Source organism: Callospermophilus lateralis, chromosome 18, assembly GCF_048772815.1.
Source record: "Callospermophilus lateralis isolate mCalLat2 chromosome 18, mCalLat2.hap1, whole genome shotgun sequence".
NCBI classification, from domain to species: Eukaryota; Metazoa; Chordata; class Mammalia; order Rodentia; family Sciuridae; genus Callospermophilus; species Callospermophilus lateralis.
Window position 1 is genome coordinate 9,087,980 of NC_135322.1, and position 14,626 is coordinate 9,102,605.

The following is a 14,626-nucleotide window of genomic DNA, read 5'->3' on the forward strand; positions in this document are numbered from 1 at the left end:
TCCCACCTTCCTGGGCTTTGGGGTCTCTGGGCCTTGGTTTCACCCACTGGGGAGCCTCAGAGCTGGCTGGAGGGCGGAGAGGAAGGGAACCTGAACTATCCCACCCTCACCCACGTCCAGGTTCCCCTGGGAGGCAGGCTGGATGCCCAGTGACAGTTGTTCCATCTGTCACAGGATGGAGAAGAACAGACTTTGGTGGGCAGAGTGTGAGTCCTGTGTGGGTCTGGGGGTGGGACAGGTGACAGGTCCCTTTGCCTGACAGAGGTGGGTGGGAACTGGCCAGCTTTGCCACACTCCAGAGTTGGGTCCCCTGTGAGCCAGACAGATTACCTGGTCTGCCTATGCTTCCCCAGGGTGGCCCCTCCCTGTGGTGGGGCACTGGCTGGAGACTGCAGGGAGGCAGAGTGTCACAGCATGTGGGATGGTCACAAAGCAGCAGGGACAGTGATGAGGAAGGGCTGCCTGGGAGAGGCTCCAGCACTGACCCCGCAGGAAGTTCTGGTGAGGCTCCGGAGTTGAAGGAGTGGCCAGGCCCACACCAGCCCTGCCCGCCACCCTGCAGCTCCACACAGCTCTACAGTGGACCTGGGAAGGTGGCCGGGTCTGCTCCAGGCGCTGCTGACAGGGAAGGGTGGGAAGCTGTTTCTGCACCCATGACCTAGGTCTAACTCTCAAGCCATTGAACGTCTTCCACCTCGGGCCACAGCCTACACTAAGTCGGGGTTTGAGTGAGGCTCCTGCTCTGGGTTGGTCTTAGGGAAGCCCCACGGGTGGTTCAAATGAGCAGCAGGGGGGAAACTTGAAGGGGGCAGTTTTTGACTTGCCATCATAACTTCATGTGTTTTTCATTCACTCAACAACTAGGTTCACAGGCTGCCATATGGGAAGGGGACACTGGCCCCTGTGTCCCATTCACTCAGGCTTCTCATCTCTGTACCAGGCAGAAGGCACACTCTGTGCACACCCAGGGCTGCGCCTAGGACCTCTTACCAATGTCTGGAGTTGCCCACCCGCTTTCTTTTCCCCATTTCCATGTCCACCTGCCTTGAGGACTTCCACGTGCTGTCCTTCAGGTACTAATCGCCCAGGACTTGGTGAAGGGCCTGGCATGCACTCTGTGGTTCTGAACAGGTACTGCTGCCTGTTCAGTCAGGCCTAGTGTTCCAGGTGCTGGCAATTTGGCTGAGCCTAGGGAAACGCAGTCTCCACCTTCCTGGAGCTTTTCTGCAGGGAGAATGACAGGCCACTCAAAGTGGCCAGGACAGCTGACCAACTCATGTCTCCTGGAAATGACACATGGATGCACACAGGGTCCCCAAACCTTGTCCTAGGGACAAGAAAGTGTGAACAAGAACCCCTGGAGGCCTCAAACACCTATTTTACATCCTGTCACCACCATTCCCTGGCCATCAGCCAACGACGTACTGTCCCCAAGCCTCAATTTCATTATTTGTAAATTGGGATGTAAATCTCTTCGTAGGGTTCTTGCAAGGAATTTCTGGGTAAAATCTGTAAAGGGTATTCTGGCACAGGGGGAAAGCTTAGTGAATGAAAGGGGGAAGGTACCCACTGGCCCCACTGAATAGTTGTGTGGCACCCATAAGAATGGCCAACCGGACTGTCAGCGGGGTGGCATTCAAGAAAGGAGGTGGTTATGTGCCACCCTGATAGATCTGTTTTAGGGTAAGAACATGATAGTTAAAATAATGAATTAAAGCACCAACTTGTTTGGGCTCCAGTGCTGCTGCTGCTTTTGGGGGATATATATACTGGGGATTCAACCCAGGGGCGCTTTACCACTGAGTTGTTTCCCTAACCCTTTTCAGTTTCTACTTTGAGACAGGGCCTCAATAAATTGCCCAGGCTGACCTTGAACTTCTTGCCTTGCGATTCTCCTGAGTCCCTGGGATTACAGGCGCTCACCACTGCATTCGGCCTAACTGGTTCTTTATAGCTATGTGGTCATAAGCAAGTTACTTGACCTCTCTGTACCTCAACTCCATCTGTAAAATAGATATGAGTGGATGTATCTACCTCGGCCTGCTGGTGAGTTTTGAATAGATTGTTAGGTTGAATGCCCTCAGAGTAACTGTTCCTGGCACAGAAGGGCAATGTTAAGTTTTATGATGATTCTCATTCTACCTTCCACACAGCCTACAAGGAAGGGCCGAGGGTCACCACCTACCATCTTTGGTTACACTCCTGCAGCCCCTTTCCTGCAGGTGAAATGGAAAGGAAGAGCGCGCAAGCGCAATAGGACAAAGTGGTGTGGGCGCCATCTTGATACAGGGCAACGTCCGCAGTTTGTTTACGTCATCCGTCTGCGCGACTGGCAGGCGTCCGATGGATTAGGTAGAGAACAGTGGTCCGCGGCAGAGGCTGCGGAGGGGCGTGATGGGGGAGGCGGCCGTGGCCGCGGGACCCTGCCCGCTGCGCGAGGACAGCTTCACGCGTTTCTCGTCGCAGAGCAATGTGTACGGGCTGGCCGGCGGCGCGGGTGGACGCGGGGAGCTCCTCGCCGCCACCCTTAAAGGCAAGGTGCTCGGCTTCCGCTACCAAGACCTCCGACAGAAAATCCGGCCGGTGGCCAAGGAGCTGCAGTTCAACTACATCCCCGGTGCGTGGCGCCATGGAGCTTGGGGGCGTGGAACGTGGTGTTGAGGCTTCTGAGGCTCTGTTGGAGCCGGGTCACCACGATGGGAGACTGGGTGACTGAACGGAGTCGAGGTTGATTATCACTGGGGTCAGGGGCAGGGATAATAGGGGCTTGAAAGTGGGTAGGGTTCAGGATTCCTAAAGCAAAGGTCAAGATACTGGTACCTAGTAGTCAGATAGTGATGGTCAGGACTCTCTCAGACCTATAATTGCGGTGGTCAGAAGTCGCTGTGATTGGTGGTACCAGGAGTCTCAAGTCTGTCCAACAGTGACATTTTCACTGTCCCCTTCCAGTGGATGCAGAGATTGTCTCCATCGACACCTTCAACAAGTCACCCCCGAAACAGGGCCTGGTTGTAGGAATCACTTTCATCAAGGTACCCAGAGCACCCTCCACCTACCCACACCCTCCTTACACACCAGCCATCGTGCCTTCCCAAAATCCCTCCTGCTACCCCTGAAGCCAGTTTCCTTCCCCAGGATTCAGGGGACAAGGGCTGCCCCTTTCTTAACATTTATTGCGACTATGAGCCTGGCTCTGAATTCAACCTCGACTCCATTGCGCGTGAGTGAGGCTGGGAACTGGAGGGTGGGAGGGGGGCCTGGCAAGTGTGGGGTGCCCATCTGCCTGTGTCTTCCTACAGAGAGCTGCCTGAACCTGGAGCTTCAGTTCACACCTTTCCAGCTGTGTCACACAGAGTGAGTGTCCCTGGGCACTTGGGGTCTCAGACCCGTGTCAGTGGGAGTCTGTTTCCCCATCTGGAAAACAAAAGGGTTATAGTCAATCAAGGACTGGAAACCAAAGTGCCATTGAGGCCAGAGAGGTTCAGCACAGCGGGGAGGGAGGGCATGGGGTGTGGTAGGGGCAGTAGCCAGCTGGAGACCACACACCTGCCCATGGACAGTATGCTTCTAAGGTGAATGTGGACCAGACAGCCAGGGGCCACCACTTTCTCAACCCTGAAGAAGATTACCTGAGAGAGCTCATTGAGCACCTATGCTGTAAACATCAGGAATTAGCAGGTTCTGAGGTTCTAGATTCTGACATCCCCAGGATCAAAGATGCTAAGTTTTATAGAGTTGTAAGCTCAAAGATTCCAAGGTGTGAAAGTTCTACAGTTTTATGGATGCCAGCATCTTCTGAGATTCTGTATAAGGTTTCTAACATTCTCATGTTACAAGCAGATGAAACATAGACCATGTAGAATCTCAAAGTTCTAGTGTTCGCAACTATGTGGATTCCACTCTGGGGCTTGTAGAATACCGGTGTTCTAACATAAGGGTTGGAAAACTGTATTTTTGCAAACTTCTGTGAAGACCCATATAGTAAAATATTAGGTTTTGCGGACAAGTTCCTGTCACAACTACTCAGTTCTGCCATTGTTGCAGGAGAGTAGCTGTTGATAACTGTGCAAATGAATGAGCACGACTGTGTTCCAATAAAACTTTATTTGCAAAAACAGGAAGTGGGTTGGTTTTGGTCTGCAGGTCCTGGTTTGCAAACCTGTGTCTAGCAGATAAAAGTTCTAAAACTGAAGATTCAAACTCAGCCATGTTCTAGATGCTAGGGTTTGGATGATCCACACGTTCCACGAGACTAGATACCCACCATGACAATTTCTAAAAGCCCTAGTCTTTCAGAGAAAACAATAAACAACTTCTGGAATCCTGGGCTTCCAGATTGAAGAACCTCAGTGTTTTAAGGTTCTGCAGTTCCATTCCAGAGAGAAAATTCCAGCCGGGGAGGGCCCCAGGAATGGGAGGTGCTGGCGTGAGTTTCTGTGGTGCTGAGATGGGGCAGCACCACAGTTGGGTGGCTCTGAGCTTCTGAGAGGGCTGGCTCCTGCAGGTCTGCACTTCACAGAGACAGGTACTAAGAGCTGAAGTCTGAGATTCTAGTCTGGGTCTGCCATCTGAATGTGAGGGTTCTTACAAGCAAGGATTTCTGCCAAGAGGATCCAAAACGTCTGGACTCAGCCACACTCAGGTCCTTCTATTTTCTCGATTTGTCTGCTTGCAGGGTCCAGGTTGGGGATCAGCTGGAGACTGTGTTTCTCCTGAGCGGGAATGACCCAGCCATCCATCTCTACAAGGAGGTGAGGCACCAACACACCCTGCCAGGGTTCCCCGTGGGCTGGCTCTGGGTGGGGGATGCCGGAGGCTGGTGGCTGACTCCAGGAACCTGGGTGGATCGTGTTCCCCCAGAATGAAGGTCTGCATCAGTTTGAAGAACAGCCCGTGGAGAACCTCTTCCCAGAGCTCACGAACCTGACCAGTAGGTAGGATGGGCCCCAGAAAAGCCAGTAGGGACCTCGGCTGGAACCTCAGAGAAGACAGTGGTGGGAATTGCCTTTAAGGACAACAGGGGATCCTAGAGAAACTGAGCAGCAGGCAAAGCTCAGAAAAGGCAAGGTGTGGCCCCCAGGGAAACTGACCAACAGTGGTGACCCCAGAGAGAACAGGAGGTGGACCCTGTAATCAGATGATGGGGATTGGCCCCGGAGCATTGGGCAGTGGGGATCACGACTTGCAAATTAGATTGCTATCCGGGTGCTGCAGGGAGGGGTGGGTGCTGGGAGCCACTGATGGTCCCTCTGTGCTGTCCATCTGTCTGTCCATCCACCCGCCAACCAGTGTCCTCTGGCTTGATGTCCACAACCTCCCTGGCACATCCCGGCGCCTCTCAGCTCTCGGCTGTCAGAGTGGCTATGTCCGTGTCGCCCACGTGGACCAGCGGAGTCAAGGTGAGGGCCAGGCCGTGCGCCAGGGCTGGGAACTGGGGCAGAGCCCTGAGTCCTTGCTCTCCATGCAGAGGTGCTGCACATGTGGACAGTCCTGCAGGACGGCCCCATCTCCCGAGTGATCGTGTTCAGCCTCACGGCCCCCGAGGGTGAGCTCAGGGCACAGGGACCAGGGGAGGCAACTCCGCAGGTTCAGCTCCCCCACCCGAGTTGGTTCCCCCATCCGGGGTGTCAGACCCCATCCCTCCCTCCGCACCCTGTCCAGCCCTCCCAATGGCGTGCCCCTCCCCTCCCCTCCTGCCCACGTAGCCTAGCGCAGGTCTTCTCCGCTGGGCACCTCTGCTCTCCGTGCTTTGGTCTGACCTAGACTTTTGCCCTGGGGTTGAGCTGCACCATTCCCTCTGTGGTCTGACCCTCACTCTTCCCTTGGTGACGTACTCGCATCCCCCGTTCTGTCCTTTCTACGTCTGCGAACCGACTGCTGTCCCACCACTCAGGATGGAACCGTCAACCCCCGTGCGTTGGTCTCTTCCTGTTCCTTGACCCATCTGGCCTTGATGGCGTTTCTTTGGCCCCTGTGCCGTTTGGGGTTGGCCCTTACTCGCCCCCCGCCACCTGGTGTTCTCCACGACCCTCAGGGACCGGTCTCTCTGCTGGGTCGAACCTCAGGCCCCTCACGTGGCCATCTAACACCCGCTCTTCCCTGTAGTACCGACCTCCGTCATTTCTCTTATGGTCCAGCCTCTAACCTCCTGTCTTCTTTGAGACCTAACTGGTGTTCCTCTCACCGAGGGGGACGGGGTGTGGGGAGGAACCTGTCCCCACAGACCCCCCACCACTCCCGTTCCTTCTGCAGAGGCCCCGGACCAGCCGCGGCAGGAGGCGTGCAGCGTGCTCGTGGTCAGCATGCTGGAGCCGGCAGTGGTGTACCGGTGAGGGCCTGGGCAGGGGTGGCCTGACCCCGCGACCCACCTTTGTCTTCCTCAGCAGGAGGACCCTCTGGGTGAGGCTGGTCAGGGCTGGGCAGGTGAAGCTGTTGGTGACCCAGGAAGGGCACTGTGAGTGTGTACGTCCTGTAGAGAGTGACAGAGGCCTCGGGTGGGCAGAGATGCCCAGCCCTGGAGAGGGTGGGCCAGGGAGTGTTCCAGCAAGTGTTTTCCCACACACCTGGGCAGGCTGCATCTGTGACACCTGCCAGTTTCCATGGGGTCAGTGCCCCCACCGTGGAGTGGGGCAGGCACCCCAGCAGGAGACCAGAGCATCTGAAAGCCCCGTCCACCCCCATGGGCCAACACAGCCAGCTCTGGCACACCACGATGGATGGGAAGTACCCGAGCCAGGGCCAAGCCATCCAGGCTCTGTGGGGAGAGCGTGGGTGTCCAGACTGGGGACGGGGCGTGTGAATCCCCAGGAGGAGCACGGGGCCTCCTCTTGGGTGTGAGGTGGCCTGGCCTGCAGAGTTGGGAGGCAGACACCCTGAGGGGCACAGGTCAGTGACCAGCTGATGCTGGGCTGGTCCTCAGGGACCTGCTGAACCGGGGCCTTGAAGACCAGCTTCTCCTGCCTGGCAGTGACCAGTTTGACAGCGTCCTCTGTGGCCTGGTCACTGATGTGGATCTAGATGGACAACCGGAAGTCCTGGTGGCCACCTATGGACAGGTGGGACATGCGGACTGGGACTGCTGTGCCCCCATGTCCCTGCGCCCCCCTCAGCCTGTGACCTTGCCTCCCGCCACAGGAGCTGCTCTGCTATAAGTACCGCGGCCCTGAGTCGGGGCTGCCGGGGGCCACCCCTGGCTTCCAGCTGCTATGGCGGCGGAGCTTCTCGAGCCCCCTGCTGGCCATGGCTCACGTGGACCTGACAGGCGACGGGCTGCAGGAGCTGGCCGTGGTCTCCTTGAAAGGCATGCACATCCTGCAGGTAACTCGCAGGCCAGGGCTGGGCACGGGGCCCACGGAGGGTCCGCACACCTGTGGGACCAGGCCTGTTCCCACAGGGTCCTCGCAGGCATCAGGGAGGCAGGACGGGACGCTGGGGAGGGGTCAGGCCTCAGCCTGGCCCGGGGGGAGCATGAGTGCTGGTTTCTCCCCTTCCCGTGGGGTTCACTGCTGAGGCCACCTCCGGGGAGAGGCGTCCCTGTTGGCCAGGAGGACACTCACAGCAGCTGGGTGGGCCCCTCCTGGGGGAGGAGGTTACCCGCCCGCCCCAGCTCCCCTCAGCCTCCAGGGGCCTCCCCACCCCCACAGTCCCTCCTTGAGCTCTGCCTCGCTGCCCTTCTCTGTGGTGAGCCTCAGCGCTGCCCACCGTGGGCCAACCTGAGTCTTCCCCTGCACCAGAGCCTCTGCCCCTGTGTCTGCGGGACTCACCTGCCTCACCTAGGCAGCCCTTTCTCCTCCACTGGTCCCCGCGGCACTGGCTGTGGCTAACTGCCAATTGCTGGTGGCATCGACTTCCACGTCCGACTTCTTACCCTGCCCTGCAGCGTGACCTCCATCTGCCTGCTGCAGCAGCTCCGGGCACGCAGCCACTGTGCTCTGACCTCCCACTGACCTCTGATCTCTGACCCTCGCACAGCAGCCTAGTGCCTTTCCACCTGTCCTGGTCCACCATCCACCCATGGAAAAGGCCCGTGGTCCAGCCTTGGACCCTCCATTGCAATGTAGCTTCCCCTGCTCTGGTCTAGCCTTGACCTTCTGCTGACCATCACCCCACCTTTGAGGCTGTGCCCTACCTTGCCCACCTTACCCGTGCTCTCTCCTTCCCTCCCGTCTGACCCAGGTCTAGCCTGGGTTCTCCTCTGGCTCTCCCCTCTGCTGCTGGAGTCTTCCTTGGGCCTTTTCCCACAGGCTAATCCTTCCAGAATGTTCTAGATTAAGCCCCAGGAGAAGATAGAGTGAGCTTCCGGTGGGAAATCTGAGGTTGGACCACCTTGGGCAGGACAAAGTGAGGTCTCAGGAAAATGGGGTTTAGATGGTTAGGCTCCAGTGGAGATGCTTGATATTAGCAGATGGGTCCTGAGGTTAGACCACCATGGAGACTCAGAGCCAGGAGAGAGGCTGCGGTTAGACCCGAATGCCAAGGACATAAACCCCACTAGAGAGGTCTGAGGTTAGACCCCAGTGGAAAAGACTGTGGTCTGATTGTGGGTGAAAGGACATCCTTTTACTGTGACCTCGCTGCCAGTCACCCTCATCACAGTCTACTTAAGCATTTGACTCCAGCTGTCTGCTCCTCTCTCCCAGCTGCTGAGGTCTAACCCTGGCCCTCGTGTGTTAATAGAGCCTCTCTCTTCCCCTTGGATCTGTGGCTGCTTTGCCTTGTTGACCTGTCTTTTGCTGTTAGGGTTTCACCTTCGCCTCTCCAGGGTCATTGAGCCTCTAGTAATCGGACTCACTCCCTTTGTAGTGTTGTCTGCTTTTATTTTGACCCATCTCTGACCCTTCCACTGATTTCTGGCCTGCTCCCCTACTTTTGGGTCTCGGCCTGTCCTTCCCACTGGAATGCACTTGAGGCCTTCTCTCTGGGTCTAGCCTTCATCCTGTCTCAGAAATTCCTTCTTCCCCACACCCTGAAGTCTGCGCTCTGTGCCCTGCTGGCTCTTGGGTGTCCAGTCCACACTGCCCAGCGGTGGTCTAGGTGCATTCCCTGCTTTGTCTCAGCTGGCCCTCCTCCTCCTCCTCTCCCCACAGCACAGCCTCATCCAGGCCTCTGAGCTGGTCCTGACCCGGCTTCGGCGTCAAGTAGAACAGAGGAGACAGCGGCCACGGGGGCTTGGGGACAGGTCGGGCCCAGGGCCTGCAGAGCCCCCGGCCTCCTGAGCACCTACCTGTCGGTTCATTCTTCTTACACCTGGAGCAGTTCATGAGACACATCTCCAGCCATTGATGGGAGGAGGTGTCCCAAGAAGAGTGTGGTCTCCCCAGGTCCCCTGGTGGGACAGCCCTGAGTCTCTGCTCTGGCTTTTCCCCACGAGCCCTGTGACCCAGGCTAGCCCCTCTGTCTGTGCCTCGGCATCCCCAGCGGGAAATGGGCGATCCCACCCGCCATCTCCACTGCACTGAGCACTGGTCATGTGTCCAGAGAAACAAAGCTTTCACAGTCGACTTCATTCTTTTGTATGGCAAGCATTTTTTAAGCACCTACTGTATGCCAGGCTCTGTGGATGCTGGAGTCACCTAGAAAAATCAAGGGAGGAGGTTTTAAGGACAAGAGAATCCAAGTTTAGACTCAGAAACAGGACAGAGATTAGATCCCAGTGTAGACCATAAAGGAGAAAACTGAGGCTAGACCCCAGCAAGAAAGTGGGAACCAAGCCACTGTGGAGCACTGGGTAAGATGAGGGGTCTGAGGTTAGACCCTGCAAGTGGCGGAGGTTTGCCCTTGTGGACTGGTCTGAGGTTGAACAGTTTAGCTCTCAGTCAGGATGACTGAGGACCCCAGTGGTAGGGTCTAGATCTGGGGTGAGACTCCATGGAGAGACTGTGGTGGGAGGAATTCTTGGGGGAGAACGTTGTCAAGTTGCCGCAGAGGGTGTGAGACTAGGCCCCTGTGAATCATACTGGGGTTGGACCCCTCAAAAAAATGTGCAAAGGGCCTGGGTTAGGGCCCAGCAGAACGAAACTGCGGTTTGGTTTTCGTTTTGTTTGTGGCACTACCACTGAGCTACATCCCAGCCCTTTTTATTTTTTCTTTTGAGACATGGTCTTGCTAAGTTTCTGAGGCTGGACTCAAACTGAGTCCTCCTGCCCCAGCCTCCCCAGCCCCTGGGTTTGCAGTTGTGCATCACTGTGGCTGGCAGTAATAGAGTTTAGATCCCAGTGGAGAATACTGAGGTGAAAAACAGACAGAACCCAGGGTGCACCGTACTGTAGAGGCTGAGGTCAGACCTAGTATGAGAAGCCCAGGACTTGGAGGTGCGCACAGGCACCCAGGAGAAGGAACCAGAGTCTGCCTCCCAAGGACCATGGAAGGCAGAAGGCAGGAGATGAGTGAGGAAGCAGGCCTGCCCTCCCCCACCACAGGCCAGGAATAGAATCCGGGTCAGCGGGGTGGGGGTGGGGTGGTTCCTGAGCAGGCTCCAGACTGGGACTTGGACTTGGACTTGGGTGGGACGCCTGCTCCTGTGTGTGGTGGGGGTGCAGCATCATGGTCATGTAAACCATCTGTCTCTGCCTCTGGCCATGGAAATCCTCCCATAAATCTGACCACCAGCCGGAGGGACCAGGCCCAGCCTCCAGTCTCTACATTGTGGGAGATAGGAGCCTCCCTGCCTTCATCCCGGCAAACTCCATCCCCTGACGGGTCTCCCAGAAGCCAGGCCCAGCGTGGGGAGTTGCAGGGAGCTGGATTCTCTCCTCCTGGCAGAAGGCCCAAGGCTGGCTCGCCAGGACAGGCAGTGGACACGGGCACTGGCATGAGCGGCTTCCTCCCCTGCCGCCACCTGCAGAGACCCAGCACCGGGGCCTGGTGCACAGCCATCACCTCCTGCTCTGGGAGGTTCGGAGAGGGCCGTGGGGAGAGGCAGCCGTGAGCAGTGGTGGCTGGGTCTGTGCACGTGCGGCAGGGCGTGTGCCTGTGTGTCCACTCCAGGGCCGGAGCACTGACATCCCAGGAGCCAGGGCCACCTCCTGGGCCTTGGCGGTTTGCTTCCTGATTTCTTTTTCATTTTTTAAACAAATAGTTTCCTGATCTCTTGCCCCAGCCTCAGCGGTGCAGCGCGTGGCTTGAGGACACGGAGCCCAGAGCTGCATTTCACCGCCCCCCGCCTCAGTTTCCCTGCCTGGGAGATGGAGCCGATGGTAGCATCTGCTCCAGACTCGGCGGCGGCGGCGGCAGTGTGGACGAGTGGCAGGCCTCATAAACATGTCCTCGCAGTGCCCGGCACGTGGTAGGGCTGTGTGAATTGCCGCCCTGTTATTATTATTAATGAGTGCCTTTGTGGTTGTTTCTGGCCTTCTTTGTTGGGGTTACTGCGCAGGCGCCCTGTGCAAATTTAGACCGACTGGCCCAACATTCTTGCCCCCCCTCGAGGCCCGTGACTATTTGTAGCTGCTTTGCATCTGGGCCCATGTATGGGCCGGAGACTGCGCGCGCTGGAGAGGACGGGTCGCCTCTCAGACGCGCAGACAGCGCCCTCCGCTGCTGTCCCTGGCCTCTGGTGCTGAACCCGGAGTCTGGGTCGGAGGCTCGGGCTGCCTCCGCTCCCGGCCTCCCCCCTCCCCGCCCGGCCCCGCCCCGCCCCGCCCTCGCCGGCTCCTCCCTCCGGCCCCCTCCCCGCCCCCGCCCCCTCCCCTGCTGCCTGCTCGGTCCCTCGCCAGTCGCGGCGCCTCTCGCTCCTCTCCCGCTGGCGGAGTCGCCCACCGCGGCCAGCCCAGCCCGGGGCACCTGCCCAGGCCGTGGGCGCAGGTAAGCGACCGAGCGCGGGGCGTGGGAGCAGACGCGGCCCCCAGGTGCGCGGTGGGGACGCGGGGGAGTTCCCTGGGGCTCCCGGGGCCGGGCTGCGCGCCGGGCGGGGACGGGGGTGGGCAGGGGCCCCGGGGCCCCCGGCCGCAGTCGCCGCCTTCCCGTGCCTGGCGCGCCCCCGGGGTCCCCGCGCCTCTCCCGGCGTCCCCGTCTGCCGCGCACTCCGTCCCCCGGCGGGTCCGCGGGCTCCCCGCGACGACTTCAAGTCCTCGGGTTCGCCGCCACCTCTTGCGCCATCTCTGCCTCAGCCTCTCGGGTCCGGCGGTCCCGGGCTCTGTCCGTCTGTCTGTAGGTCTGTTCGTCATCTGTCTCCCGCCTGCCTGCCGCTCTGTCTCCCTGTCTCCCTGTCTCCCTGTCTCTGTTCCTTCTCGCCCTGGGAGCCGGTTACTCCTCCTACACACCTTTGCCTCCGCCCCTGGCAGGGGACCTGGGGGAAGACGGTCCCCCGCAGAGTGGCCCCCAGCAGGCCTGGAGCCCCCCAACTCCACGCCCTTCTCCAGCGGAGCTCCTTCCCATCCTCCTAGCGGCATCCGCCCCATCTCTCCCCAAGCAAAGCCCCTCCCCTGCCTTGTTGCTGGCACTCAGAGGCTGGTCCTTCCTGCAGTCTAACCTGCAACCTTTGTAGTAGAGATTGGACGGAGTAGTTCTTTCTTTTTCAAACCTTTCCTTTCCTCTTCGAATAAACTGGACCAGTCCTTCCAGTCTAACTTCCATGCCTCTTGCTGTTTGTCCAGTTCTGGACTTATTCATTCTTTTGCCAACTGCTGAGTGACTTTCTTATTCCAGGCATAGCACTCCGTGTTGGCTCAGGTCATGCCAGTCCTTCCTATAGTCTCACCCCATCCCTCTTGTGGCATGCCTGTCTCAGACTGGTCAGTAGGCTGGATTGCAAGGGCTTTCCGGACACCTCCTGGGGACTTTGAGAGGATCCCTCTGAGTCCAGAGGCCCAGACGTCCTCTTCCTTCTTGGAGGGACGGGACTCTGGTGAAGGTGGGCGAGAGTGGGTGACCACGGGGAGGTCTGAGCCCATGGCTGGAGCTGGCATGGAACCATATGTGCCCGTGTGTCCACCTCCTTCCTGGCTGCAAGTGAAGTCCCCGGCCATCGTGACAGTGCCGTGTGGGGACTCCAGATGGCTTGAGAGGTCACCGGGCTAGGACTCTCCATCTCTGCTCTGCCCCCGGCTTGGCCGAGCCCTTGGTGTGTGGAGCTGGTGTGTGTGGTCCCCAGCTGGGATGCGGTGTGCAGGAGAGCCTGGGCCCTGGGGGCAGTGAGGAGCTCAGGTAGAATCCGCACAGTCCTCCCAGGGCCAGCTGGAGGAACCCTGCCTGGCCCCGCCCACTCTCTGGGCAGGTGAGGGACCCCAGAGGTCCCACCGGTCACCAGGCCCACCTGCCCCTAGGCCTGCACTCACCCAGCACCCCTCCAGGCGGATGAGCAGGAACTGGGGCGCTCACCACTGACCCAGCTGGCCACAGGCCCAGGAGGCCGAGGCCAGGAAGAGGTGACCGGGAGATGCTGCCCCCTCCCTGGGGCCCAGAGAAGGTGCCTGCTACCTGCCCCACCCCCTCTGGCCCAGGCGATCCTGTTGCCCTGCGCCCGTCGCAGCAGATCAGGTTCCAGGGCCGCTGCTGGAGGAGGCGGGAGCCCCAGCTGCAGGGGTCATCATTTCACAAATATTTATCTAGTGCTTTCTCTTCCAGTCTCCTCCCCAGGCCCCAGTGAGAGGGAACCGGGCAGCAGGAAAGCCTTGGGGAGGCTGCCTTGCCAGCCCTGAAAGGAGGGGGCTTGAGCACGCATCCTGGCATCCTGCTCTGACCCTGGTCTCCCTTGAGGGCTGCAGCAACAGAGACTGGTGGTTAGACTTGGGGGAAGACTTCCCAGGCCGCAGCTCCCTCCCAGAGAAAGGGAGTTAATGTGTTAGAGGATTCTCACTCTCAGGTGGCCCGTTTCTCCTGGAAGGCAAAGTGGAGGGAGGAAGGAACAAGCTTAAGTGTTTGCTCTGGATCCTGGTGGGCCTGTAATTATGCCTAAGTCGTTGCTAATTAGGGGGCTGCTAATTAGATGTATCATTAGGGGCCTTGTTGAGGGGACTAATTGTGTGGTGGCCCTTTAAGGATCACCCCTCTCCCCGCCCCTGCCTAAACCCCCCCTCCTTTGGAGAAGTTCTGCCAACATTCTGCCTCCCTCCCCCACAGGAGCCAGCTCCCAGCCCATGGTATGTGGGTGTGAGTTGGGGGCAGGCTGTGGGTTAGACTCCCAGAGGAACTTTTTAGACAGAATTGGAAGTTACTGGGAGACTTAAGGCTGATGGCAGAGAGAGGGGTCTGAGAGGGTGGAGGCTCAGATGACACCTCCCTCCCTCCCTCCCTCCCTCTCTCCCTCCCTCCCTCTCTCCCTCCCTCCCTCCCTCCCTCCTCCATTTATAGGCACTGGGTTACCATGGCAACATGAGGGTGGGGCAGAGGCACTCAGGCTCGGAGCCCCTCTTGGAGAGAGAGCCTGGGAGCCACAGAGTTGGTGCTGGGTGACTTTGGGCAGGTTATTTAACCTCTGAGCCTTGAGCTTCTCATCTGTGAAATGGATGGGGAGTCCCCCAAGGGGGTGGTGTCATTCTGGATTGAGTGTCCAGTTAGGTGACGTCAGAGTGGATACCTGAAGGAAGAGGGTGCAAGGCTTGTGATGAGTGGAGAAGAGTGTCCCGGGAAAGGGGAGAGCAGGTGCAAAGGCCCTGGGGAGCAGACTGGTCTGGTGTATCCCAGGAAC

At 58.6% G+C, this 14,626-nt stretch overlaps 1 protein-coding gene across 1 annotated transcript; it reads left to right on the forward strand.

Annotated features, from left to right (window-relative positions):
* Positions 1–2,322: 2,322 nt before the first annotated feature.
* Positions 2,323–9,505, forward strand: Kptn (kaptin, actin binding protein). Its single transcript, XM_076838164.1, has 12 exons — positions 2,323–2,617; positions 2,950–3,032; positions 3,136–3,220; positions 3,300–3,354; positions 4,676–4,751; positions 4,861–4,934; positions 5,290–5,399; positions 5,468–5,545; positions 6,253–6,328; positions 6,920–7,055; positions 7,135–7,317; positions 9,087–9,505. The coding sequence occupies exons 1-12, from the start codon at positions 2,395–2,397 to the stop codon at positions 9,213–9,215; spliced, it is 1,308 nt and encodes a 435-aa protein (XP_076694279.1). The 5' UTR covers positions 2,323–2,394; the 3' UTR covers positions 9,216–9,505.
* Positions 9,506–14,626: the final 5,121 nt, after the last annotated feature.

Bases quoted from the DNA above. Each gene is read 5' to 3' on its own strand.
- Kptn (XM_076838164.1), top strand. From the start codon at position 2,395: ATGGGGGAGGCGGCCGTGGCCGCGGGACCCTGCCCGCTGCGCGAGGAC. The intron at 5,400-5,467 runs GTGAGGGCCAGG...CTCTCCATGCAG, and splicing joins CGTGGACCAGCGGAGTCAAG to AGGTGCTGCACATGTGGACA. The intron at 5,546-6,252 runs GTGAGCTCAGGG...TTCCTTCTGCAG, and splicing joins CAGCCTCACGGCCCCCGAGG to AGGCCCCGGACCAGCCGCGG.